This window comes from Ascaphus truei, chromosome 16 (genome assembly GCF_040206685.1).
Source record: "Ascaphus truei isolate aAscTru1 chromosome 16, aAscTru1.hap1, whole genome shotgun sequence".
Lineage (NCBI taxonomy): Eukaryota > Metazoa > Chordata > Amphibia > Anura > Ascaphidae > Ascaphus > Ascaphus truei.
Genome location: NC_134498.1, coordinates 50,424,744 through 50,451,776, shown reverse-complemented (window position 1 = coordinate 50,451,776; position 27,033 = coordinate 50,424,744). Strand labels below are relative to the sequence as shown.

At 52.3% G+C, this 27,033-nt stretch overlaps 1 protein-coding gene across 2 annotated transcripts in view; it reads left to right on the top strand.

The window, feature by feature from the left end:
• The first annotated feature begins 3,206 nt into the window (after nt 1-3,206).
• Nucleotides 3,207-27,033, top strand: part of LAS1L (LAS1 like ribosome biogenesis factor) — a 33,552-nt gene continuing 9,725 nt past the window's right edge. For both annotated transcript variants that reach the window (XR_012788444.1, XM_075573555.1), the window contains exons 1-7: nt 3,207-3,416; nt 3,835-3,960; nt 4,850-4,919; nt 5,383-5,464; nt 5,873-6,043; nt 6,787-6,833; nt 13,006-13,112. Coding sequence is in view for 1 of the 2 variants with exons in the window: in XM_075573555.1 (XP_075429670.1) it covers nt 3,271-3,416; nt 3,835-3,960; nt 4,850-4,919; nt 5,383-5,464; nt 5,873-6,043; nt 6,787-6,833; nt 13,006-13,112 (749 nt within the window). In the remaining variant the exon portion in view is untranslated. The remainder of the gene's footprint in view (nt 3,417-3,834; nt 3,961-4,849; nt 4,920-5,382; nt 5,465-5,872; nt 6,044-6,786; nt 6,834-13,005; nt 13,113-27,033) is intronic.

Sequence of the window (27,033 nt, the reverse complement as noted above, 5' to 3'; positions counted from 1 at the left end):
AACGTGGAGGGAGTGCCCCTGCGAACAGCTTAATTATATAACGGAAAGGCAGGTATACTGAGAAACAGACGAGAGAACAGAAATATCAGCACATAGAGCAGCATAGGGAGAGAATGAAAGCTTAACTCAAAGAGCTAACAATGTAACTGCCTGAGATGGTACTACCCGCAGTACTAGTATTAAGTAGTTCTGTACCCGCAGTACTAGTATTAAGTAGTTCTGTACCCGCAGTACTAGTATTAAGTAGTTCTGTACCCGCAGTACTAGTATTAAGTAGTTCTGTACCCGCAGTACTAGTATTAAGTAGTTCTGTACCAGCAGAACTAGTATTAAGTTGTTTTGTACCCGCAGTACTAGTATTAAGTCGTTTTGTACCCGCAGTACTAGTATTAAGTAGTTCTGTACCAGCAGTACTAGTATTAAGTCGTTTTGTACCCGCAGTACTAGTATTAAGTAGTTCTGTACCAGCAGTACTAGTATTAAGTCGTTTTGTACCCGCAGTACTAGTATTAAGTAGTTCTGTACCAGCAGAACTAGTATTAAGTCGTTTTGTACCCGCGGTACTAGTATTAAGTTGTTTTGTACCCACAGTACTAGTATTAAGTCGTCTTGTACCCGCAGTACCAATATTAAGTCGTTTTGTACCCGTAGTACTAGTATTAAGTAGTTCTGTACCAGCAGTACTAGTATTAAGTCGTTTTGTACCCGCAGTACTAGTATTAAGTAGTTCTGCACCCGCAGTACTAGTATTAAGTAGTTTTGTACCCGCAGTACTAGTATTAAGTCGTCTTGTACCCGCAGTACTAGTATTAAGTCGTTTTGTACCCGTAGTACTAGTATTAAGTAGTTCTGTACCCGCAGTACTAGTATTAAGTCGTTTTGTACCCGCAGAACTAGTATTAAGTAGTTCTGTACCCGCAGTACTAGTATTTTGTTTTGTACCCGCAGTACTAGTATTAAGTCGTTTTGTACCCGCAGTACTAGTATTAAGTAGTTCTGTACCAGCAGTACTAGTATTAAGTAGTTCTGTACCCGCAGTACTAGTATTAAGTAGTTCTGTACCCGCAGTACTAGTATTAAGTAGTTCTGTACCCGCAGTACTAGTATTAAGTAGTTCTGTACCCGCAGTACTAGTATTAAGTAGTTCTGTACCCGCAGTACTAGTATTAAGTAGTTCTGTAACCGCAGTACTAGTATTAAGTAGTTCTGTACCCGCAGTACTAGTATTAAGTAGTTCTGTACCCGCAGTACTAGTATTACATAGTTCTGTACCAGCAGTACTAGTATTAAGTAGTTCTGTACCCGCAGTACTAGTATTAAGTAGTTCTGTACCCACAGTACGAGTATTAAGTAATTCTGTACCCGCAGTACGAGTATTAAGTAGTTCTGTACCCGCAGTACTAGTATTAAGTAGTTCTGTACCCGCAGTACTAGTATTACATAGTTCTGTACCAGCAGTACTAATATTAAGTAGTTCTGTACCAGCAGTACGAGTATTAAGTAGTTCTGTACCCGCAGTACTAGTATTAAGTATTTCTGTACCCGCAGTACTAGTATTAAGTAGTTCTGTACCCGCAGTACTAGTATTAAGTAGTTCTGTACCCGCAGTACTAGTATTAAGTAGTTCTGTACCCGCAGTACTAGTATTAAGTAGTTCTGTACCCGCAGTACTAGTATTAAGTAGTTCTGTACCAGCAGTACTAGTATTAAGTAGTTCTGTACCAGCAGTACTAGTATTACGTAGTTCTGTACCCGCAGTACTAGTATTAAGTAGTTCTGTACCCGCAGTACTAGTATTAAGTCGTTTTGTACCCGCAGTACTAGTATTAAGTAGTTCTGTACCCGCAGTACTAGTATTAAGTAGTTCTGTACCCGCAGTACTAGTATTAAGTAGTTATGGCTGTCAGAGAATAGGGTCCTCACAGTCACTGCATATAGTGCTATACGGCTTTGTACAGCACATAGAAAACATGCTGTAACGATGCCCTCTCTTGGCCTTCGTATCATTACCAGGAATTGATTGCATCCCACAGCAGTGTTACACTGTAGCACTCCCTTTTTTGTGGTTATAGGAGGGCTCTCCGCCTGGGGGCCGGGAAAAGATTTGATGTGGCCCTCGGGCTTTCTGCCTGGGGGCCGGGAAGAGATTTGATGTGGCCCTCGGGCTCTCAGCTGCCCAAGCGACTAGTGGGAAATTAGCAGGAAAGTGACGTTTCTTACACTAAAACTCACGTGTACGGTCAGGTAATGGAAATATATACAGTATGGAGCACATGTTCTGAATGAGGGTAACATGTAGAATATAATCATTGTCACGTCTTTAAGTGCATCTAAAATGACATTATAAGAAGCTTGTGGCCCCTCTACGCCTAAATGTTTTGTGATCCAACCCCTTTGAAGAACTGGTTAAAGGGGTCTGGGTTATAGGATACCTGTGCGTCTGTACCATAGGGTAACCCGTGCGTCTGTACCATAGGGTAACCCGTGCGTCTGTATTATAGGGTAACCCGTGCGTCTATTGTAGGATACCCATGTTTCTGTATTATAGGGTAACCCGTGCGTCTATTGTAGGATACCCATGTTTCTGTACTATAGGGTAACCCGTGCGTCTGTACTATAGGGTAACCCGTGCGTCTATTGTAGGATACCCATGTTTCTGTATTATAGGGTAACCCGTGCGTCCGCATTATAGGGTAACCCCTGTGTCCGCATTATAGGGTAACCCGTCATTCTGTATTATAGGGTATCCGTGCGTCTGTACTATAGGGTAACCCGTGCATATTATAGGGAAACCCGTGCGTCTGTACCATAGGGTAACCCGTGATTCTGTTCGATAGGGTACCCGTGCGTCCGTATTATAGGGTAACCCGTGCGTCCGTATTATAGGGTAACCCCGTGTGTCCTTATTATAACCCCTGATTCTGTATTATAGGGTAACCCATGATTCTGTATTATAGGGTAACCCGTGCGTCCGTATTATAGGGTAACCCCGTGTGTCCGTATTATAGGGTAACCCGTGCATATTATAGGGTAACACTGTGTCCGTATTATAGGGTAACCCCGTGTGTCCCTGGTTCCTTTTATAACTCACCTAGGAACCTAAATTCCCGATCCCTTGTTCCCAGTCGGTCACGTTTTCGCATGGCTCCACTGTTTATAAACGGGGCGGCACGTAGTGTGCGCGCGCTGCGCGGTGATTGGCGGAAATGTGGAGCAGCCGGTCTGTGATTGGCGGAAGCGGCTGCCGCTGAGCTGCCCGGTTGCTGGGAGATGGCGGCGGCGGCGGCGGGATTGCGGCGGCAGGTCGTGGCCTGGATCGGTAAGGCGGAATGGGAGCAGGTGCTGGAATATCTATACAGCCGGGACTGCGAGCTGCAGCGCTATGCGCTGAACCGGATCTCCGCGTGGAAGAGCAGGTGAGGTGGGAGGGGTATGAGGTGACACCTGAGATGGGGTGGGAATGCACAGGCCCTATATACCGGACCGAGGTGGGCTGGGCTCCTATGTGGGCAGACAGGTTACCCTGTATAAGGATGAGGGGTCATGCAGGGGCTCTATAGGCATTAGGGGCGGCATACAGTGGTCTGTACATCAGAAGACAGGCAAAGTGATATGGGGGGGGGGGGGGGGCGTTCTGTATACACTGGGTGCAGGCAGCTACCCTTGTGCATTTGGGGGAACAATGTGTCTGTGTTTAGGGGGGGTCAGTTGGATGGCAGTGTGTACATTGTTTGTGGTAGGGGTGGGAGACAGCCTGGTTCCTGCTGTGTCTCTAACCGGGTCTCCTGTCTGTATACCCGCTGGCTGATTCTCTGCCTGTCTGTCTCTCTGCAGGTATGGGAACAGCATGCCCCTGGCTGTGGACTGCACCGCAGATCTGGTGCGCTGCAAAAGCCTGGACATGAGCGGTGGCGTGGGGGCTGAGGAGCTTGTCCTGCTGTATGGGCTGACCCTAGTGCGGTGAGTGGCAGAAGTAAAGGTTCCCCAAGCACTGCTCATAAAAACTGAGAGCAGATCAGGTTTTGCCGGTGCTCAAACAGGACCTCCCTGAACAGCCCAACAGTATATAGTGTAATGAAGATGAGCACACAGTCTTGGATCTGATGTTTTGGTCGCGATGTGCAACTTTTGTCAAGGCGACCAGTGCTCAAAGCTTCGCCATTATCCTATAGGGATGCTGGTTCCAGGCAAATTCTACAGAGTTAACACTTTGCTGCCATATCGCACAGTGGCTGGCAGCGAAAGTGTTAAAGGGAAGTGCGCTTCTCGGGTGTTCAAGGCTTCACCTTCACCCTTTCAACTTAAAATCTCTGCATATGTTACCGTTGGGTCATTTTGATTCTGTGTTACAGCTATACATGTTCTGTCTACTGTATATGTTGGTGTCGTGTATATAAATAATTCTGACTATAGTAATATGATAAAAATCAGAGTTTTTATTACCAAAGTTGTTACTCTTGGACTTTTAAATCAAGATTGAAAATAAAATGTTTTTTTTTAATCAGTTGTGTAGTATTGAATATTTGCTGCATTTGTTCTCCTCTTCATGCTTTTGAGATTTTGAATGTATTCACCTTCCATGGGTTGCTATAGCAACCGCACTTCTTTTGAAATAGGCGGCCATATTGCGGGACCTTGGATAATTGCATTGCCATCAATGTAAAAAAATGCTGCGTTTATTGAAACAAAAAATGGGCACTACAGTAACCCTTCAGTGTTGCTCTGTGAAACTAGAGTTTATTATCTGATGGTGACCGTGATTGGTCTGCTTCACTGGAACAGATCTCAACCTAAAAGCCCTTTTCTTTGTAAAATTAGCTCTTTTTAACGTGCGATTCCACTCTTGCAGGTTTATAAATTTAATCACTGAGCGGAAACAGAAAACGGTGGCTATCCCTCTGAGACGCCTGGCTGTTGAGGTGAGTTTGCATTGTGACCCCCTCTCGTTAAATGTTAACCCTGTAGTCAGTGAAGGAGCCAGCCATTGTACAATGTTCTGTAATACGGAAAGGCATCTAACTGGAAACCTATCTGATAGTGAGGGGGCAGAAAAAACATTTTGTTTTTAGATGACTTGTACGGAACAGTAAAAAACATAAATGAACTAGCTAATTAGGTGACAGAGTTAAATAGTTGCAATTTAATTGGTAGACTTCTGAATTATGGAATAGAATTTGTGATGGTTATTTTGGGTACATTTCTTTTACATTAGTGACCTTTTTTTAAACTGACTGTAGGTGATAATGATCTGTGCGCAGTGGTGTGAGTGGAGCCATTTTATGTATCTCTTTCTGTAGATATGGCGGTTACTAGTCTCTGTACAAACCTCACACGTTCTGCGCTGTATTTTTTCCCTCCCTACATTTTGTCTTGTGGTTCCAGTTAAATATTCCAGACTGGATCGTCACGCTTCGGCATGAGATCACACATGGGAAACTTCCCAAACTGAGCATGTGTCGGAAAGGTGAGTGCTCCCAGGGCTTTGTCATCATCACAAGGTGTGAAATCAATGTGGAAATGTTTCTTTATTTGTTTTGATTAATACTTTATTGTATTTTGTGAGAAGCAGCACAGATCTTAATGTAGACATTACGAAGCGTGAGTGGGTGTGTGTATATACGTGCGCGCACATACATATACATGCACATATATATTTATGCGCACGTACACACGTGTATGGAAATAGATTTATATAATGTATTGGTGTGCGTCAGATTTTTACATTCTCCAGATATGAGTACAAGAGATGCTGTGCGGTGTTGGTGACATTTGTTCCTCCTGTGGGGATGTGAATGGTTTAATTATTTGAACACTGTAATTTGATGTTACGGATTTTTTTCCATGGTAGTAAGCCTGTTTGTGCCCTGCCCAGGTTGGGACTGTGTAATGGAATGGCTCCGGCGTGAATACTGGTCTCGCCAGCTCGGTAACTCTCTGGCCGCGCAGTGGGCGTCTGAAGAAGAAGAAGACGAAGCAGAGTCCGACACAGAGGACGTCCTCCCGCCGCTGTCTTACAAAGCGCAGAAACGGGAAGCCCTCGTCGGTCAGTAAACTCTCTGAATAATTGGTGTGAAGGGTCCTAGTTTCAGGAAGCAGGTGGAAAATGAAAGTGGAAGTACAGGGGGTGCCCCCTGAGTTCTGGCTGCTCACCCCCCTCCCCTTCACCTCGCCCTGTGTATAAACCACTTCTGCTCTGGCTGGAAGTTAAAAGCTGCAATTCGTTCTGGCCAATAGGTAGGTGTCGGTTTAAGTTGCATCAAACACTCAGAAGAATGTTAAATGTTTGTTCCAGACTAATGCTTTGAAGGTTGTTCTATGATTTTTACAGAATGCCTTTCATGAGGACGCTGGCTGTGAATCCTACACCCTTATTCTGTAAAGCAGATACCAAATAGTTAACAATGCATGAACTTTTATTCACTTGAATTCATGTAACTGCGTTATTAACTGTGCAATACCTAGCGTCTCACTTTATTGCATTGTCACAGGGCTACAACAGTGTGACAAGAAGGATCTTGTGAAACATGTTAACGGCCTCTGATCTTATCCTAAGATACAATTGTGTGTGTCAGTATCCCTCTGTTGTGGAGGATACTTATTTTCACACAGGGATTTCCCATCGCACAACTTCTGCAATAACCCAGCCAAGTAGTGTTGACTCCTCAGCAGATTGTATGTTATCAGGAAACTGTACAGACACAGATTGTGCCTATGTTTAATTTGGCAGCATTTTTGTAAATCAAGCAGGTTTTTACCTGTGATAACACGTGTTTTATTTCCTTGCAGTTAAACTCCGAGATACTCTGCGTTGCTATACAAGTGAGCAGTTTAAGGTACAGAACTTCCTGTTCTTCTCTCTGTGATAATCTGCTTCATTTTAATATTGGCCTGAAAGAGCCAAACCTTTTAAAACCAGATTGGAAGTAAATGTCTCCTTCCCCAGAGCTGTCACACTGATAGTGAGCTGTCACACTGATAGTGAGCCGCGGTGTCTCCTTCCCCTGAGCTGTCGCACTGATAGTGAGCCGCGGTGTCTCCTTCCCCTGAGCTGTTGCACTGATAGTGAGCCGCGGTGCCTCCTCCCCCTGAGCCGCCGCACTGATAGTGAGCCGCCGCACTGATAGTGAGCTGTCACACTGATAGTGAGCTGTCACACTGATAGTGAGCTGTCACACTGATAGTGAGCCGCGGTGTCTCCTTCCCCTGAGCTGTCACACTGATAGTGAGCCGCGGTGTCTCCTTCCCCTGAGCTGTCGCACTGATAGTGAGCCGCGGTGCCTCCTCCCCCTGAGCTGTCACACTGATAGTGAGCCGCGGTGTCTCCTTCCCCATAGCTGTCGCACTGATAGTGAGCCGCGGTGTCTCCTTCCCCTGAGCTGTCGCACTGATAGTGAGCCGCGGTGTCTCCTTCCCCTGAGCTGTCGCACTGATAGTGAGCCGCGGTGTCTCCTTCCCCTGAGCTGTCGCACTGATAGTGAGCCGCGGTGTCTCCTTCCCCTGAGCTGTCACACTGATAGTGAGCCGCGGTGTCTCCTTCACCTGAGCTGTCGCACTGATAGTGAGCCGCGGTGTCTCCTTCCCCATAGCTGTCGCACTGATAGTGAGCCGCGGTGTCTCCTCCCCCTGAGCTGTCGCACTGATAGTGAGCCGCGGTGTCTCCTCCCCCTGAGCTGTCGCACTGATAGTGAGCCGCGGTGTCTCCTTCCCCTGAGCTGTCGCACTGATAGTGAGCCGCGGTGTCTCCTTCCCCTGAGCTGTCGCACTGATAGTGAGCCGCGGTGCCTCCTCCCCCTGAGCTGTCACACTGATAGTGAGCCGCGGTGTCTCCTTCCCCTGAGCTGTCGCACTGATATTGAGCCGCGGTGTCTCCTTCCCCTGAGCTGTCGCACTGATAGTGAGCCGCGGTGCCTCCTCCCCCTGAGCTGTCACACTGATAGTGAGCCGCGGTGTCTCCTTCCCCTGAGCTGTCGCACTGATATTGAGCCGCGGTGTCTCCTTCCCCTGAGCTGTCGCACTGATAGTGAGCCGCGGTGTCTCCTTCCCCTGAGCTGTCACACTGATAGTGAGCCGCGGTGTCTCCTTCCCCTGAGCTGTCACACTGATAGTGAGCCGCGGTGTCTCCTTCCCCTGAGCTGTCGCACTGATAGTGAGCCGCGGTGTCTCCTCCCCCTGAGCTGTCACACTGATAGTGAGCCGCGGTGTCTCCTCCCCCTGAGCTGTCACACTGATAGTGAGCCGCGGTGTCTCCTCCCCCTGAGCTGTCACACTGATAGTGAGCCGCGGTGTCTCCTTCCCCTGAGCTGTCGCACTGATAGTGAGCCGCGGTGTCTCCTCCCCCTGAGCTGTCACACTGATAGTGAGCCGCGGTGTCTCCTCACCCTGAGCTGTCGCACTGATATTGAGCCGCGGTGTCTCCTTCCCCTGAGCTGTCACACTGATAGTGAGCCGCGGTGTCTCCTCCCCCTGAGCTGTCACACTGATAGTGAGCCGCGGTGTCTCCTTCCCCTGAGCTGTCGCACTGATAGTGAGCCGCGGTGTCTCCTTCCCCATAGCTGTCGCACTGATAGTGAGCCGCGGTGCCTCCTCCCCCTGAGCTGTCGCACTGATAGTGAGCCGCGGTGTCTCCTTCCCCTGAGCTGTCGCACTGATAGTGAGCCGCGGTGTCTCCTTCCCCTGAGCTGTCACACTGATAGTGAGCCGCGGTGTCTCCTTCCCCTGAGCTGTCGCACTGATAGTGAGCCGCCGCACTGATAGTGAGCCGCGGTGTCTCCTTCCCCAGAGCTGTCGCACTGATAGTGAGCCGCGGTGTCTCCTCCCCCTGAGCTGTCATACTGATAGTGAGCTGTCACACTGATAGTGAGCCGCGGTGTCTCCTTCCCCTGAGCTGTCATACTGATAGTGAGCCGCGGCGTCTCCTTCCCCTGAGCTTTCACACTGATAGTGAGCCGCGGTGTCTCCTTCCCCTGAGCTGTCGCACTGATAGTGAGCCGCGGTGTCTCCTTCCCCTGAGCTGTCGCACTGATAGTGAGCCGCGGTGTCTCCTTCCCCTGAGCTGTCGCACTGATAGTGAGCCGCGGTGTCTCCTCCCCCTGAGCTGTCGCACTGATAGTGAGCCGCGGTGTCTCCTCCCCCTGAGCTGTCACACTGATAGTGAGCCGCTGTGCCTCCTCCCCCTGAGCTGTCACACTGATAGTGAGCCGCGGTGTCTCCTCCCCCTGAGCTGTCGCACTGATAGTGAGCCGCGGTGTCTCCTTCCGCTGAGCTGTCACACTGATAGTGAGCCGCGGTATCTCCTCCCCCTGAGCTGTCGCACTGATAGTGAGCCGCGGTGTCTCCTTCCCCTGAGCTGTCGCACTGATAGTGAGCCGCGGTGTCTCCTTCCCCTGAGCTGTCACACTGATAGTGAGCCGCGGTGTCTCCTTCCCTGAGCTGTCGCACTGATAGTGAGCCGCGGTGTCTCCTTCCCCTGAGCTGTCACACTGATAGTGAGCCGCGGTGTCTCCTCCCCCTGAGCTGTCACACTGATAGTGAGCCGCGGTGCCTCCTTACCCTGAGCTGTCGCACTGATAGTGAGCCGCGGTGCCTCCTCCCCCTGAGCTGTCGCACTGATAGTGAGCTGCGGTGCCTCCTTCCCCTGAGCTGTCGCACTGATAGTGAGCCGCGGTGTCTCCTCCCCCTGAGCTGTCGCACTGATAGTGAGCTGCGATGCCTCCTTCCCCTGAGCTGTCGCACTGATAGTGAGCTGCGGTGCCTCCTTCCCGAGCTGTCGCACTGATAGTGAGCCGCGGTGTCTCCTCCCCCTGAGCTGTCGCACTGATAGTGAGCCGCGGTGTCTCCTTCCCCTGAGCTGTCGCACTGATAGTGAGCCGCGGTGTCTCCTTCCCCTGAGCTGTCGCACTGATAGTGAGCCGCGGTGTCTCCTTCCCCTGAGCTGTCGCACTGATAGTGAGCCGCGGTGTCTCCTTCCCCTGAGCTGTCGCACTGATAGTGAGCCGCGGTGTCTCCTTCCCCTGAGCTGTCACACTGATAGTGAGCCGCGGTGCCTCCTCCCCCTGAGCTGTCACACTGATAGTGAGCCGCGGTGCCTCCTCCCCCTGAGCTGTCGCACTGATAGTGAGCCGTGGTGTCTCCTTCCCCTGAGCTGTCGCACTGATAGTGAGCCGCGGTGCCTCCTTCCCCTGAGCTGTCGCACTGATAGTGAGCCGCGGTGTCTCCTTCCCCTGAGCTGTCACACTGATAGTGAGCCGCGGTGTCTCCTTCCCCTGAGCTGTCGCACTGATAGTGAGCCGCGGTGTCTCCTTCCCCTGAGCTGTCACACTGATAGTGAGCCGCGGTGTCTCCTCCCCCTGAGCTGTCACACTGATAGTGAGCTGTCACACTGATAGTGAGCCGCGGTGCCTCCTCCCCCTGAGCTGTCACACTGATAGTGAGCCGCGGTGTCTCCTTCCCCTGAGCTGTCGCACTGATAGTGAGCCGCGGTGTCTCCTTCCCCTGAGCTGTCGCACTGATAGTGAGCCGCCGCACTGATAGTGAGCCGCGGTGCCTCCTTCCCCTGAGCTGTCGCACTGATAGTGAGCCGCGGTGTATCCTCCCCCTGAGCTGTCACACTGATAGTGAGCCGCGGTGTCTCCTTCCCCTGAGCTGTCGCACTGATAGTGAGCCGCGGTGTCTCCTCCCCCTGAGCTGTCACACTGATAGTGAGCCGCGGTGTCTCCTTCCCCTGAGCTGTCGCACTGATAGTGAGCCGCGGTGCCTCCTCCCCCTGAGCTGTCACACTGATAGTGAGCCGCGGTGTCTCCTTCCCCTGAGCTGTCGCACTGATAGTGAGCCGCGGTGTCTCCTCCCCCTGAGCTGTCGCACTGATAGTGAGCCGCGGTGTCTCCTTCCCCTGAGCTGTCGCACTGATAGTGAGCCGCGGTGTCTCCTTCCCCTGAGCTGTCACACAGAGTGAGCCGCGGTGTCTCCTCCCCCTGAGCTGTCGCACTGATAGTGAGCCGCGGTGTCTCCTTCCACTGAGCTGTCACACTGATAGTGAGCCGCGGTGTCTCCTCCCCCTGAGCTGTCGCACTGATAGTAAGCCGCGGTGTCTCCTCCCCCTGAGCTGTCGCACTGATAGTGACTTTCTGTGGTTTCTTTAGTTTTCGGGACTTTACTCTCTGTAATTGTGAGATGCGGACGTGTTATTTACGTCTCCTCTTCCCTGTTCTGATGCATCATAGTGAGGATTGTGGGGCGTTTGAAAGTTGTTTTTAGATTCTCTGCTGGGAAAGGAAAGATCTCTAGGGAAGGGTCTCCCTTTGGGGGTGCGGGGGAGATCTCTGGGGAAGGGTCTCCCTTTGGGGGTGGGGGGGGGAGATCTCTGGGGAAGGGTCTCCCTTTGGGGGTGGGGGTGGGGGGTGAGATCTCTGGGGAAGGGTCTCCCTTTGGGAGGGGGGAGATCTCTGGGGAAGGGTCTCACTTTGGGAGGGGGGAGATCCATGGGGAAGAGTCTCCCTTTGGGAGGGGGGAGATCTCTGGGGAAGGGTCTCCCTTTGGGAGGGGGGAGATCCCTGGGGAAGGGTCTCCCTTTGGGAGGGGGAGATCTCTGGGGAAGAGTCTCCCTTTGGGAGGGGGAAGATCCCTGGGGAAGGGTCTCCCTTTGGGAGGGGGGAGATCTCTGGGGAAGGGTCTCCCTTTGGGAGGGGGAAGATCCCTGGGGAAGGGTCTCCCTTTGGGGAAGGGTCTCCCTTTGGGAGGGGGGAGATCTCTGGGGAAGGGTCTCCCTTTGGGAGGGGGAAGATCCCTGGGGAAGGGTCTCCCTTTGGGAGGGGGGAGATCTCTGGGGAAGGGTCTCCCTTTGGGAGGGGGGAGATTCCTGGGGAAGGGTTTCCCTTTGGGAGGGGGGAGATCACTGGGGAAGGGTCTCCCTTTGGGAGGGGGGAGATCTCTGGGGAAGGGTCTCCCTTTGGGAGGGGGGAGATTCCTGGGGAAGGGTTTCCCTTTGGGAGGGGGAAGATCTCTGGGGAAGGGTCTCCCTTTGGGAGGGGGGATATCTCTGGGGAAGGGTCCCCCTTTGGGAGGGGAACAGGTTTGAGACGCACAATGCCAGAGGTCCATGATTCTCTTCTTTAGGAGCTCAGGGGGTTTAATTGTGAGGCCTCTTTACAAACTCGTTTCCTGTTGTGAAGAATCTCTAAACCCGTCACACTCACAATGTTACATTAATAATACAATAATACTTACCGGTCTTGCAAATAGTTTTGGCTTTAAAGGATATGCGAGAATAGTTTGACTCAGACTTGGGGAGTATTTGTCTCCTCATCCCCAAAGAACAGGGCATTACTGGCCAATAACGCCCTGGTTGGAAGAGGTGAAGGCCCGAGGCGAAGCCGAGGTTACCCAGCCAGGGCATTATTGTACGGTAACGCCCTGTTCTTTGTGGACTATTACTGTCTATTACTGTCTATTACTGTCTATTACTGTCTATTACTGTCTATTACTGTCTATTACTGTCTATTACTGTCTATTACTGTCTATTACTGTCTATTACTGTCTATTACTGTCTATTATAGGCTAAATGTATGTGTAATTTTTTTTTCATAAATAGACACTTGTACAGATATATAGATTTTTTTTAAACTAAAATTGTACACACACACACACACACACACACACACACACTGTACTGTATATAATTTCTACACACATACTGCAGCTGTATGTGTGTATATACACACATTCTCACTCTCTCTCACACTCTCTCTCACACTCTTACTCTCTCTCTCGCATTCTCTCTCACTCTCTCTCACTCTCTCTCTCACTCTCTCTCACACTCTCACTCTCTCTCACACTCTCTCTCTCTCTCTCTCTCTCACACTCTCTGTAGCTCTATATGCACAGTGGTTAAGTACATAAGGCTTAGATCAGGGATACGTGGCAGCCACTCCGTGTAATAGTTGGTGTTAGAGGAACATTTAACATTATGCATCTCCCTAGTTTCCCTTTGTGTTGCTGTCACCTTTGCAGATTTTTCAAGAGCTCCAACAAGCCCCAAAAGGGAAGAAGCAGTGGAACGCCACAGCAGAGCTGGAATGGATCATCGCTCAAGTCAAAGATCTGATCCGACAAAACAGGTACGTTCCCTTGTTGCATGGATCGGGGGGAGGGGATGTGACGAGGACGGATCTCGGGGTATCCTTCTTCATCGGAAACGAGCCTTCCCTATTTAAATAAGGATACCGTGAAGCAGCGATCCGTACCTGCGTGTGGCAGTCTAACCCCTGGGAGACCTGCATTTTCATGGCTATTATCCACAATTCTCCACTATTTCTTTATTTTCCCGGGAGGATAATATGGCCGCCAGAGTGTGAATATGTAATGAGGGTCTCAGTGATGCGCTCTGTTGAATGGCCTGCGGTTGGGTTATTTGTGACGTTAAGGCCCCAACATTCGTTCTCCGACAAATGTACTTTGGACCGGGCTTGAGGTGACTTGAGTATCCACTTCTGAGTTTACCACATGGCGTGCTGTATATTCCCTGGCCTTTGGAGTGGGATGTCCTAGTTGCATGCGCAATGCCAGCTCTTTGTGTGTGTTTGCATTCCTGTAGGTAGTGCCCCTCTTTGTGTACACCTCAGTGTGTGTTGGCATGGAAGGTGTTAAGCAGGCGGTTCTCCATGTGAAATACATGCATGTTTGCTGGAGACCGTTCTGTGGGCTCTCTCGGCTACACGCGTGCTCTGTTAGTGTATGGTGTCTTACAGGGCTCCTGTGGGGACGCCTGGGTTGGATTCAGTCACTTTTGGGGTGTTCTCCACCACAGGGGTGGCAAGTGTGTATTTCTCTGACTAATGCAATAAATACTAGGTATATTGCACAATATAATGCATGGCCTCCCCCCCTTACAGGGCTCTCCCTCATTTGTCAGGTATGAATCTTTTATAATCACCAGATAAACGCTTCTCTAGAATTTGTAAAGCATTTTCTTTAGCCATATACTTTCCGACCGTCCAGCTTCCTCGTATAGCGACAATGTTTCAAGTTTACATTCTGGCTTGCTTTTTCTGTTTTGTATTGTCATCTATGCTTTCATGTTATCCGTTATCCGGTAGATTTCATGTAATCCGGTATCCGGTAGATTTCATGTAATCCGTTATCCGGTAGATTTCTTTCTTTTTAAAAAGCTACTTGAGCTAGAATTTAACAAGTAATGAAGGCGGCACTGCATGTACAGGCGCTGGCTCTGCATGTACAGGCGCTGGCTCTGCATGTACAGGCGCTGGCTCTGCATGTACAGGCGCTGGCTCTGCATGTACAGGCGCTGGCTCTGCATGTACAGGCGCTGGCTCTGCATGTACAGGCGCTGGCTCTGCATGTACAGGCGCTGGCTCTGCAGGTACAGGCGCTGGCTCTGCAGGTACAGGCGCTGGCTCTGCAGGTACAGGCGCTGGCTCTGCAGGTACAGGCGCTGGCTCTGCAGGTACAGGCGCTGGCTCTGCAGGTACAGGCGCTGGCTCTGCAGGTACAGGCGCTGGCTCTGCAGGTACAGGCGCTGGCTCTGCAGGTACAGGCGCTGGCCCTGCAGGTACAGGCGCTGGCCCTGCAGGTACAGGCGCTGGCTCTGCAGGTACAGGCGCTGGCTCTGCAGGCGCTGGCTCTGCAGGTGCAGGCGCTGGCTCTGCAGGTGCAGGCGCTGGCTCTGCAGGTGCAGGCGCTGGCTCTGCAGGTGCAGGCGCTGGCTCTGCAGGCGCTGGCTCTGCAGGTGCAGGCGCTGGCTCTGCAGGTGCAGGCGCTGGCTCTGCAGGTGCAGGCGCTGGCTCTGCAGGTGCAGGTGCAGGCGCTGGCTCTGCAGGTGCAGGCGCTGGCTCTGCAGGTGCAGGCGCTGGCTCTGCAGGTGCAGGCGCTGGCTGTGGAGGCGCTGGCTCTGCAGGTGCAGGCGCTGGCTCTGCAGGTGCAGGCGCTGGCTCTGCAGGTGCAGGCGCTGGCTCTGCAGGCGCTGGCTCTGCAGGTGCAGGCGCTGGCTCTGCAGGTGCAGGCGCTGGCTCTGCAGGTGCAGGCGCTGGCTCTGCAGGTGCAGGCGCTGGCTCTGCAAGCGCTGGCTCTGCAGGTGCAGGCGCTGGCTCTGCAGGTGCAGGCGCTGGCTCTGCAGCAGGGGAGCCTGGTTCAAACACCCATTATCATCACCTTGTGAACTTGGGCAACTCACCTTATCTCCCTGTGCCTCTGGCCCCCCCACTCAATATATTGTAACTGTAAAACCCTTTGCCCCCCAGTGGGAGACAGGTGGCATGTTATCTCAAGCTATTCTGATAGTTTAATTAATTGTTGCACTTCGTGTAAATATATACAGTGGCGGGAGTTTGTGAACCCCTTGGATTAAGATCTAATAACATTTTAGGCTTGAAATATGTGGAAGTCCTAATAATAGATAAAGATTACCGGATCAAACAAATGACACAAACACAAAATACTTTTTCAACATTTATTTATCAACAAATGATTCATCATTCACTATCCACGTGTGAGAAAGTGTGTGAAAGTGTGTAACGTGTGTGAGAGTGTGTGACCCTTTAGATTCGGTACCTGGTGGCGCCCACTTGAGCAGCAATTACTTCAACTGCGCGTTCCCTGTAACTGCCGGTCTGTCTCACATCGGGTTTGAGGAATTTGGGCCCATTCCTCCTTACAGAACTGCTTCAATTTGTGACCCACTTTTGCTTCAGCTCATGGACGGGTGGGCTGACATTCTCTTCTAGAATCTTCGGATACAATGCAGAATTCCTGGTTGTGTCAATGATGGCGCGCCATCCAGGTCCTGAGGCAGCAAAGCAGCCCCAAACCGTCACACTCCCACCACCATGCCTGACGGTTGGGATGAGGTTCTTTTTGAACGCGGTGTTTCGCCAAACATAACGTTTTTCATTTAACATTCTTCCGTCTTTTTATGATAGTTCATACACGGATGCGTCATGCTACTCATGGCTTTTATATTTTGATAGCCATCCCAGATCCCCGTTCTATTAGTGCAGACGTCGTGTCTCAGTGGACAAGGAGTACATACTACTTGAATACCTGTGCATTGAATTGATTTTCAATTGTTCATTTCCATCAGCATCAGGTTCTCGAACATCTTTACTAGTGACACAAATGATGCGGTTTATCTCCTGCAATTTTATTGTTTATTTCAAACATACACACTTTATGTAATTTTATTTATTTATAAAATATTTTACCAGGAACTAATACATTGAGAGTTACCTGTCGTTTTCAAGTATGTCCTGGGCACAGAGTAAGACAAATAGTACATGGTTACAAATACAGTTACATAAATGAACAGGGTATACATTATATACAAGACATTGCGTGCGCAGTTAAAGAAAATATATATTATGGGCGTATGAAACAGTTACAGACCAGATTAAAATGTGAGACAGCCTTAGATTTGAAAGAACTTAAACTGGTGGTGGATGTGAGAGTCTCTGGTAGGTTGTTCCAGTTTTGGGGTGCACAGTAAGAGAAGGGGGAACGTCCGGATACTTTGTTGAGCCTTGGGACCATTATTAGCAAGTGTAGACATGATTTAATTATATATGATTTTATATCGCTAAATGTTAAGTTTTAACAGCCTTGGTGTGCACCATTAATGTGCTTCTTTGTGGAGGGTAATTGGACATTCCAGCTACTCTCTTTCTCTGATAAATATTTTTCTGATAGTTGAGTGATGAGTACTCACATTAATCAAGGCGAGGATGTTACTCCGGGATTCCTTGGACTTCCTGGACAAACGAGGTTTGTTCTTGGAGAGATTTTGGTAGGATGACCACGTCTGGGTCGAGTGCCTGTGGTCTTGAACTTTCTCCATTTGTAGACTTTGTCTGACAGTGGATTGGTGGCACCCTACATCCTTAGAAATGGTTTTGTATCCTATTCTTGACTGATGAGCATCAATAACTGCTTTTGAGGTCCTCAGAGATTTCTTGGTATGATGTCTTGGGGATGAATTGGGGGAATCCTTGATGGAGAAGGATTTATTTATTTATAAAATATTTTACCAGGAAGTAATACATTGAGAGTTACCTCTCGTTTTCAAGTATGTCCTGGGCACAGAGTAAAACAAATAATACATGGTTACAAGTACAGTTACATAAATGATCAGGGTATACATTATATACAAGACATTGCGTGCATAGTTAAAGAAAATATATATTATGAGAGTATGAAACAGTTACAGACCAGATTAAAGTGTGAGACAGCCTTAGATTTGAAAGAATTTAAGCTGGTGGTGGATATGAGAGTCTCTGGTAGGTTGTTCCAGTTTTGGGGTGCACGGAAGGAGGAGGAGGAACGTCCGGATACTTTGTTGAGTCTTGGGACCATGAATAGTCTTTTGGAGTCTGATCTCAGGTGATAGGTGCTGCATGTGGTAGGGGTGAGGAGCTTGTTCAGGTAGCTGGGTAGCTTGCCCAGAAAGTATTTGAGGGTGAGACAGGAAAGGTGAACTTTGCGCCTAGACTCTAGTGATGACCAATCTAGTTCTTTGAGCATTTCGCAGTGATGTGTGTTGTAGTTGCATTGGAGAACAAAATGACAAATTGAATTGTAGAGGGTGTCAAGTTTGCTAAGGTGGATTTGAGGAGCCGAGCCATATACTATGTCTCCATAGTCAATAATTGGCATTGGCATCTGCTGTGCAATACGCTTTCTGACCAGGAGACTTAGGGAGGATTTGTTCCTGTAAAGTACCCCTAGTTTGGCATAGGTCTTGGTTGTCAGGGTATCAATGTGCATCCCGAATGTTAAGTGGGAGTCAAACCATAAGCCCAGGTATTTAAAACTAGTGACAGGTGTTAGGGTGGTGTTAGCGTTGGTTCTAATCAGGAGCTCAGTCACTGGAAGCTTTACAAATTTAGTCCTGGTCCCAAATACCATTGTTACAGTCTTGTCAGTGTTTAAAAACAGTTTGTTTTGGGAAATCCAGTTTTTGAGTCTCAAAAAGTCAGACTGAAGTATGTGTTGAAGGTCAGAGAGGCTATGGCTGTGTGCATATAGGATTGTGTCATCTGCATACATGTGTATTGAGGCTACCTTACAAGCTGTGGGAAGATCATTAATGAACACTGAGAAGAGTAGGGGCCCCAGAACAGAGCCTTGCGGGACACCACAGGTGATATCCAGGGGGTTGGAGTTAGAACCAGAGATGGACACATGTTGGGATCTTCCTGATAGGTAGGACTGAAACCTGTTTAAAGCATGTTTCCCTATTCCAGAGCTCTGGAGTTTGTTAAGCAGGATAACATGATCAACTGTGTCAAAAGCCTTTGCAAAATCTAGGAATACTGCACCAGTGAGTTGTCCCTGTTCCATTCCACACTGGATTTCATTGCAAACTTTTAGCAGGGTAGTTACGGTGGAGTGTTTGGGACGAAACCCAGACTGGAATTGGCTAGGGAAATTTGTCTTGATGTAGAAATCGCTTAATTGGGAGTGGACACATTTTTCCATAACTTTGGATAGAATTGGGAGAAGTGAGATTGGCCTGTAGTTTGAGACAGTGTTTTTGTCCCCACTTTTGAAGATTGGGACAACTCTGGCAGTTTTCCAGGTCTTAGGGATATGGCCTGCAGACAGGATAGAGTTGACTATGGACGCAATTGGTTTGGCAATGGCTGGGGCACCAAGTCGTAGGAACCTAGATTGTAGTAAGTCGGGTCCACATTGGCTGCTTAGTTTTAGTTTGAGAAGCGCTTGTGTAATCTCCTCTTCAGATACTGGGCTAAATTGAAAATTGTGGGCAGCGTTGGGGGGGGGTGGGACTGTAGGGATACTCCCAGGATGAGATTCATGTTTGGGGTTTGTGCTGCGTTTCGATAATAAGTTTGTGGCACACCCCACAAAGTAATCATTGAATGCATTTGCAATGTCAGTGGGGTTTGTCAGAGTAATATCCCCCTTAGTGATATTACTTGGTTGTTGATGGTTAGGAGGCTGGAATATATTGTTGATAACCTTCCAGAAGTTAGCTGGGTTTGATGTATTTTGGTGGAGATTGTCAGAGTAATATTGTGCTTTTGCATGCCTTGTTTGCCTTGTGCACACGTTCCGCAGGCATCTGTAGTGATTGAGATCCTTGGTAGTGCCAGTTACTTTGTAGCTTTTCCACAAGGCATCCCTGAACTGGTAGAGTGCTATAAGGTCAGTTGTAACCCATGGAAGGTGGGCCCCCCGTACCCTTATTTTGCGTAGTGGAGCATGGGTATCGCAGAGTTTTAAGAACTCGGATTGGAAATAGTCGAGCGCAGAATCGGGGTCGGGAATTAAATCGACTCTGTGCCATGGGCAGTTGGTAAGGTCATCCAGAAACTGTTGTGGGTTAAAGTTTTTAAATATTCTAGTGAGAACTTTAGGGCTTGATTGGGGCGGTTTAATTTTCCTTACACAGTACACTATTGCATGGTCACTGAAAATGTCAGGAAGGATGCCAGCGGATTGGATTCTGCTGGGGTTTGAGGAGAGAATCCAGTCTAGCAAGGAATGGTTATGCGATTTCAGGTTTATCCGTGTGGGTTGGGAAATGAGTTGCGTTAGGTTAAGTGACTTGAGTTGTATCTGGATTTTGTGGTTTTTAGGGTCAAGCCAATTGAAGTTGAAATCCCCTAGAACTAGCAGCTCACTCTTCTCATTCAGAGAGGAAATGGAGACAAGAAATTGGGTGATATCAGTCAGGGATTGTAGGGGGGCGGTAGATGCCAGCGAGCAAGATGGGCTTAGAAAAGGGGAGGCAGATTTTGCCAACTAGAGTTTCAAAAGAGGGTGGGCTTGGGGGATTTAGGGGAGTGCTTGTAGACAGCAGGCTTAGCAATAGTGCCCAATGTCGGGCAGTAGCTGCAAAGGCAAACAAGATCTTATCTTGCATTAAATGGGCAGTGGATGGAAGGGAAGTAAACATAATTATGCCCCTTTACAAAGCATTAGTAAGACCACACCTTGAATATAGAGTACAGTTTTGGGCACCACTCCATAAAGACATTATGGAACTAGAAAAAAGTGCAGAGACGAGCCACCAAATTAATAAAGGCGATGGATAATCTGATTTATGAAGAGAGGCTAGGTAATTTTTGATTTGTTTACATTATCAAAGAGGCGTCTAAGAGGGGATATGATAACCAGTGCTCGACAAACCCGGTCGCCAACTCGCCAGCTGCGATCGGATATTGGCTCGTGGCCAGTAGCTTTTCTCCTGCTCTGCAAAAACAAAATCCCCTGCTCGCAAAAAAAAAAAAATCCCTCTGGCTGTGACGCGGCTTGGAGTTGCCAGGACTTCAAACCGCCCTTCCTTCTCTGCACGGGTAAGTAATGGGGGGGGGGGGGGGGGGTTGGGGGTGCGCGCGCGTGTGTCTGCTGCTGCTCCTCCTCCTCTTCCTATATATCCTCCTGTATAATTGTGTCACCTCCTGCTTACAAGACCTGCACTGATCCGGTCATGGAGAGGATGTGGACAGATGCTTGAGGTGGGGGGGAATTTAATGCACTGTAATAAATATTTATATATACTGTACTGTTCTGGTGTTTCTCCCCCCTCCCTCCGGTGCTCCCGCTGCCCGCGTGGGTCGGGTGCTTCACCCCCCTCCCTCCGGTGCTCCCGCTTGCCCACGCGGCTTGTGTGTCACTCCCCCCTCCCTCCGGTGCTAGCGCGGCTTGTGCGGCTCTCCCCCCCCCTCCCTCCGGTGCCCGCGCGGCTTGTGTGTCACTCCCCCCCTCCCTCCGGTGCTAGCGCGGCTTGTGCGGCTCTCCCCCCCCTCCCTCCGGTGCCCGCGCGGCTTGTGTGTCACTCCCCCCCTCCCTCCGCTGCCCACGCAGCTCGGGTGTATCTCCCCCCTCCCTCCGGTGCTAGCGCGGCTCGTGCGGCTCTCCCCCCCCCTCCCTCCGGTGCCCGCGCGGCTTGTGTGTCACTCCCCCCTCCCTCCGGTGCTAGCGCGGCTTGTGCGGCTCTCCCCCCCCCTCCCTCCGGTGCCCGCGCGGCTTGTGTGTCACTCCCCCCCTCCCTCCGCTGCCCACGCAGCTCGGGTGTATCTCCCCCCTCCCTCCGGTGCTAGCGCGGCTCGTGCGGCTCGTGCGGCTCTCCCCCCCCCTCCCTCCGGTGCCCGCGCGGCTTGTGTGTCACTCCCCCCTCCCTCCGGTGCTAGCGCGGCTTGTGCGGCTCTCCCCCCCCCTCCCTCCGGTGCCCGCGCGGCTTGTGTGTCACTCCCCCCCTCCCTCCGCTGCCCACGCAGCTCGGGTGTATCTCCCCCCTCCCTCCGGTGCCTGCGCGGCTCGTGCGGCTCTCCCCCCCCTCCCTCCGGTGCCCGCGCGGCTTGTGTGTCACTCCCCCCTCCCTCCGGTGCCCGCGCGGCTCGGGTGTCTCTCCCCCCTCCCTCCGGTGCTCCTGCTGCCCACGCAGGGCGGGAGGTAGTAGCGGGGTGTTTCTCTGTCACATTGTGTGTGTGTGTATGGGAGAGAGAGAGAGGTATGGGAGAGAGAGGGGTATATGGGAGAAAGAGAGAGGGGTATATGAGAGAGATATATATAGAGAGAGAGAGAGAGAGAGAGAGAGAGAGAGAATGTGTGTGTGTGTATGAGAGAGAGAGAATGTGTAGGACACCAGAGGTACCCCCCCACCCAGTCAGTCACCCCCCCCCCACCCAGTCAGTCACCCCCCCCCCACCCAGTCAGTCACCCCCCCTCCCACCGTGTCAGTCACCCCCCCTCCCACCGTGTCAGTCACCCCCCCTCCCACCCAGTCAGTCACCCCCCCTCCCACCCAGTCAGTCACCCCCCCCCCCACCCAGTCAGTCACCCCCCCCCCCACCCAGTCAGTCACCCCCCCCATCCAGTCAGTCATAGTCAGTCATAGTCAGTAATCCCCACCCAGTCAGACACCCCATCACCCCACCCCCCCAGTCACCCCACACCCCCAATCACCCCACCCAGTCACCCCACACCCCCAATCACCCCACCCAGTCACCCCACACCCCCATCACCCCACCCAGTCACCCCACACCCCCAATCACCCCACCCAGTCACCCCACACCCCCAATCACCCCACCCAGTCACCCCACACCCCCAATCACCCCACCCAGTCACCCCACACCCCCAATCACCCCACCCAGTCACCCCACCCAGTCACCCCACACCCCCAATCACCACACCCAGTCACCCCACACCCCCAATCACCCCACACCCCCAATCACCCCACCCAGTCACCCCACACCCCCAATCACCCCACCCAGTCACCCCACACCCCCAATCACCCCACCCAGTCACCCCACACCCCCAATCACCCCACACCCCCATCACCCCACCCAGTCACCCCACACCCCCAATCACCCCACCCAGTCACCCCACACCCCCAATCACCCCACCCAGTCACCCCACCCAGTCACCCCACACCCCCAATCACCACACCCAGTCACCCCACACCCCCAATCACCCCACACCCCCATCACCCCACCCAGTCACCCCACACCCCCAATCACCCCACCCAGTCACCCCACACCCCCAATCACCCCACCCAGTCACCCCACACCCCCATCACCCCACACCCCCAATCACCCCACCCAGTCACCCCACACCCCCAATCACCCCACCCAGTCACCCCACACCCCCAATCACCCCACCCAGTCACCCCACACCCCCAATCATCCCACCCAGTCACCCCATCCCCCCACAGTCACCCTCTCTCTGTCTCTCACCCTCTCTCTCGCCCTCCCTCTGTCTCTCTCGCCCTCCCTCCGTCTCTCTCGCCCTCCCTCCGTCTCTCTCGCCCTCCCTCCGTCTCTCTCGCCCTCCCTCCGTCTCTCTCGCCCTCTCTCTCCGTCTCTCTCACCCTCTCTCTCCATCTCACCCTTTCTCTCCGTCTCTCTCACCCTCTCTCTCCGTCTCTCTCACCCTCTCTCTCCGTCTCACAATCTGGATCTGGATATCTTATTTACCCTGTATATCTTAACTGCCCTATACTACACCGAAATAACCTATACTGCTTTCTTCCAGATCTGACTCAAGCTTCACACAGGAGACATCGGAACCCTCCCTAACCCAGAAGACAGGTAGGGAACACATCCACTTCAATGTATAACATTGCGGGAATGAGGTACCTGGACATTGATGGACTGCGGATCAGGTAAGATTCCAGGCGGGATTGCTGCTTTAAATATTGTGAAGCGGGGACGTCCAGGCACTGGTTAAGGAGTGCAGGGAACTAGTCATTCACATCTGGCTTTTTTCTTGATTTTACATTTTTATACGCACGCACGCACGCACGCACGCACGCACACACACACACACATACACACATACACACACATACACACATACAGACACACACACACACCAAGGACTAATTGTAGTATAATGTAATACAATAAATAAACTTATGTCAAAAACGAATGTTCTTACTAGGAATTTATTCAATTTATTTCATTTATGTTTTTTTTTAAATGCGGGGCTGGGGGCGGGATTAGAGGCGGGGTTGGGGGCGGGACTAGGGGCAGGACTAGAGGCGGGGTTGGGGCGGGACTAGGTGGCGAGTAGATTTTTTGGTTCGGCGAGTAGATTTGTGGGTGATTTGTCAAGCACTGATGATAACTATATACAAATCTATTCGGGGACAATACAAGGAGCTTTCAAAAGAACTATTCATCCCACGGGCAGTACAAAGGACTCTGGGCCATCCCTTAAGCTTGGAGGAAAGGAGATTTCCCCAGCAACAAAGGAAAGGGTTCTTTACAGTAAGGGCAGTTACAGTGTGGGATTCATCACCCATGGAGACTGTGATGGCAGATACAATAGATATCTTCAAAAAAAGTTGGACATCTTTTTAGAAAGGAAAGGTATACAGGGATATACCAAATAAGTAAACATGGGAAGGATGCTGATCCAGGGAGTAATCCGATTGCCAATTCTTGGAGTCGTGAAGGAATTTATTTCCCCTTATAAGATATCATTGGATAATGTGTCACTTTTTTTTCTGTGGATCAGTAATATACTGTAAGTACGGATATAGGATAAAGAATCTGTCTAAATGGGTTTAACTTGATGGATGTCTTAAACATTTTTTTTTTTTAAAACCTAATGTAGTATGCAGCTATGCAGCTATGCAGCTATGCAGCTATGCGACTATGTAAATCTTACACTAATCTCTGCTGCTGAGGACAGGCACACGCTGATAGATTCCTGTGCCGGCTGTGATCTTGATATAACAATGAGCTGGAAACGTTCGCCGACCCTGGGAAGTATAAATAGATGTTGCTGAGTCACTGTGAATTTGTATTGGTTTTGTTCCAAAACTCCGCCCCGCTCTGCCCCTGGGGCAAAGAAACGCACGCGCCATGAACTTGGGGAACACCGTTCCCTTTGTAACTACGTACAGACCTTAAAGGGTGTCCCATTTGGGAGGCGCCGGCTTCGCTCACCTTTCACATACTCGTCAAGCGTGTGCCCCTCTGCCTGTTACATGCCGCGCCCCTCTGCCTGTTACATGCCGCGCTCCTCCGCCTGTTACATGCCGCGCTCCTCCGCCTGTTACATGCCGCGCTCCTCCGCCTGTTACATGCCGCGCTCCTCCGCCTGTTACATGCCGCGCTCCTCCGCCTGTTACATGCCGCGCTCCTCCGCCTGTTACATGCCGCGCTCCTCCGCCTGTTACATGCCGCGCTCCTCCGCCTGTTACATGCCGCGCTCCTCCGCCTGTTACATGCCGCGCTCCTCCGCCTGTTACATGCCGCGCTCCTCCGCCTGTTACATGCCGCGCTCCTCCGCCTGTTACATGCCGCGCTCCTCTGCCTGTTACATGCCGCGCTCCTCCGCCTGTTACATGCCGCGCTCCTCCGCCTGTTACATGCCGCGCTCCTCCGCCTGTTACATGCCGCGCTCCTCCGCCTGTTACATGCCGCGCTCCTCCGCCTGTTACATGCCGCGCTCCTCCGCCTGTTACATGCCGCGCTCCTCCGCCTGTTACATGCCGCGCCCCTCCGCCTGTTACATGCCGCGCCCCTCCGCCTGTTACATGCCGCGCCCCTCCGCCTGTTACATGCCGCGCTCCTCCGCCTGTTACATGCCGCGCTCCTCCGCCTGTTACATGCCGCGCCCCTCCGCCTGTTACATGCCGCGCTCCTCCGCCTGTTACATGCCGCGCTCCTCCGCCTGTTACATGCCGCGCTCCTCCGCCTGTTACATGCCGCGCTCCTCCGCCTGTTACATGCCGCGCTCCTCCGCCTGTTACATGCCGCGCTCCTCCGCCTGTTACATGCCGCGCTCCTCCGCCTGTTACATGCCGCGCTCCTCCGCCTGTTACATGCCGCGCTCCTCCGCCTGTTACATGCCGCGCTCCTCCGCCTGTTACATGCCGCGCTCCTCCGCCTGTTACATGCCGCGCTCCTCCGCCTGTTGCATGCCGCGCTCCTCCGCCTGTTACATGCCGCGCTCCTCCGCCTGTTACATGCCGCGCTCCTCCGCCTGTTACATGCCGCGCTCCTCCGCCTGTTACATGCCGCGCTCCTCCGCCTGTTACATGCCGCGCTCCTCCGCCTGTTACATGCCGCGCTCCTCCGCCTGTTACATGCCGCGCTCCTCCGCCTGTTACATGCCGCGCTCCTCCGCCTGTTACATGCCGCGCTCCTCCGCCTGTTACATGCCGCGCTCCTCCGCCTGTTACATGCCGCGCTCCTCCGCCTGTTACATGCCGCGCTCCTCCGCCTGTTACATGCCGCGCTCCTCCGCCTGTTACATGCCGCGCTCCTCCGCCTGTTACATGCCGCGCTCCTCCGCCTGTTACATGCCGCGCTCCTCCGCCTGTTACATGCCGCGCTCCTCCGCCTGTTACATGCCGCGCTCCTCCGCCTGTTACATGCCGCGCTCCTCCGCCTGTTACATGCCGCGCTCCTCCGCCTGTTACATGCCGCGCTCCTCCGCCTGTTACATGCCGCGCTCCTCCGCCTGTTACATGCCGCGCTCCTCCGCCTGTTACATGCCGCGCTCCTCCGCCTGTTACATGCCGCGCTCCTCCGCCTGTTACATGCCGCGCTCCTCCGCCTGTTACATGCCGCGCTCCTCCGCCTGTTACATGCCGCGCTCCTCCGCCTGTTACATGCCGCGCTCCTCCGCCTGTTACATGCCGCGCTCCTCCGCCTGTTACATGCCGCGCTCCTCCGCCTGTTACATGCCGCGCTCCTCCGCCTGTTACATGCCGCGCTCCTCCGCCTGTTACATGCCGCGCTCCTCCGCCTGTTACATGCCGCGCTCCTCCGCCTGTTACATGCCGGGCTCCTCCGCCTGTTACATGCCGCGCTCCTCCGCCTGTTACATGCCGGGCTCCTCCGCCTGTTACATGCCGCGCTCCTCCGCCTGTTACATGCCGCGCTCCTCCGCCTGTTACATGCCGCGCTCCTCCGCCTGTTACATGCCGCGCTCCTCCGCCTGTTACATGCCGGGCTCCTCCGCCTGTTACATGCCGCGCTCCTCCGCCTGTTACATGCCGCGCTCCTCCGCCTGTTACATGCCGCGCTCCTCCGCCTGTTACATGCCGCGCTCCTCCGCCTGTTACATGCCGCGCTCCTCCGCCTGTTACATGCCGCGCTCCTCCGCCTGTTACATGCCGCGCTCCTCCGCCTGTTACATGCCGCGCTCCTCCGCCTGTTACATGCCGCGCTCCTCCGCCTGTTACATGCCGCGCTCCTCCGCCTGTTACATGCCGCGCTCCTCCGCCTGTTACATGCCGGGCTCCTCCGCCTGTTACATGCCGGGCTCCTCCGCCTGTTACATGCCGCGCTCCTCCGCCTGTTACATGCCGGGCTCCTCCGCCTGTTACATGCCGCGCTCCTCCGCCTGTTACATGCCGCGCTCCTCCGCCTGTTACATGCCGCGCTCCTCCGCCTGTTACATGCCGCGCTCCTCTGCCTGTTACATGCCGCGCTCCTCTGCCTGTTACATGCCGCGCTCCTCCGCCTGTTACATGCCGCGCTCCTCCGCCTGTTACATGCCGCGCTCCTCCGCCTGTTACATGCCGCGCTCCTCCGCCTGTTA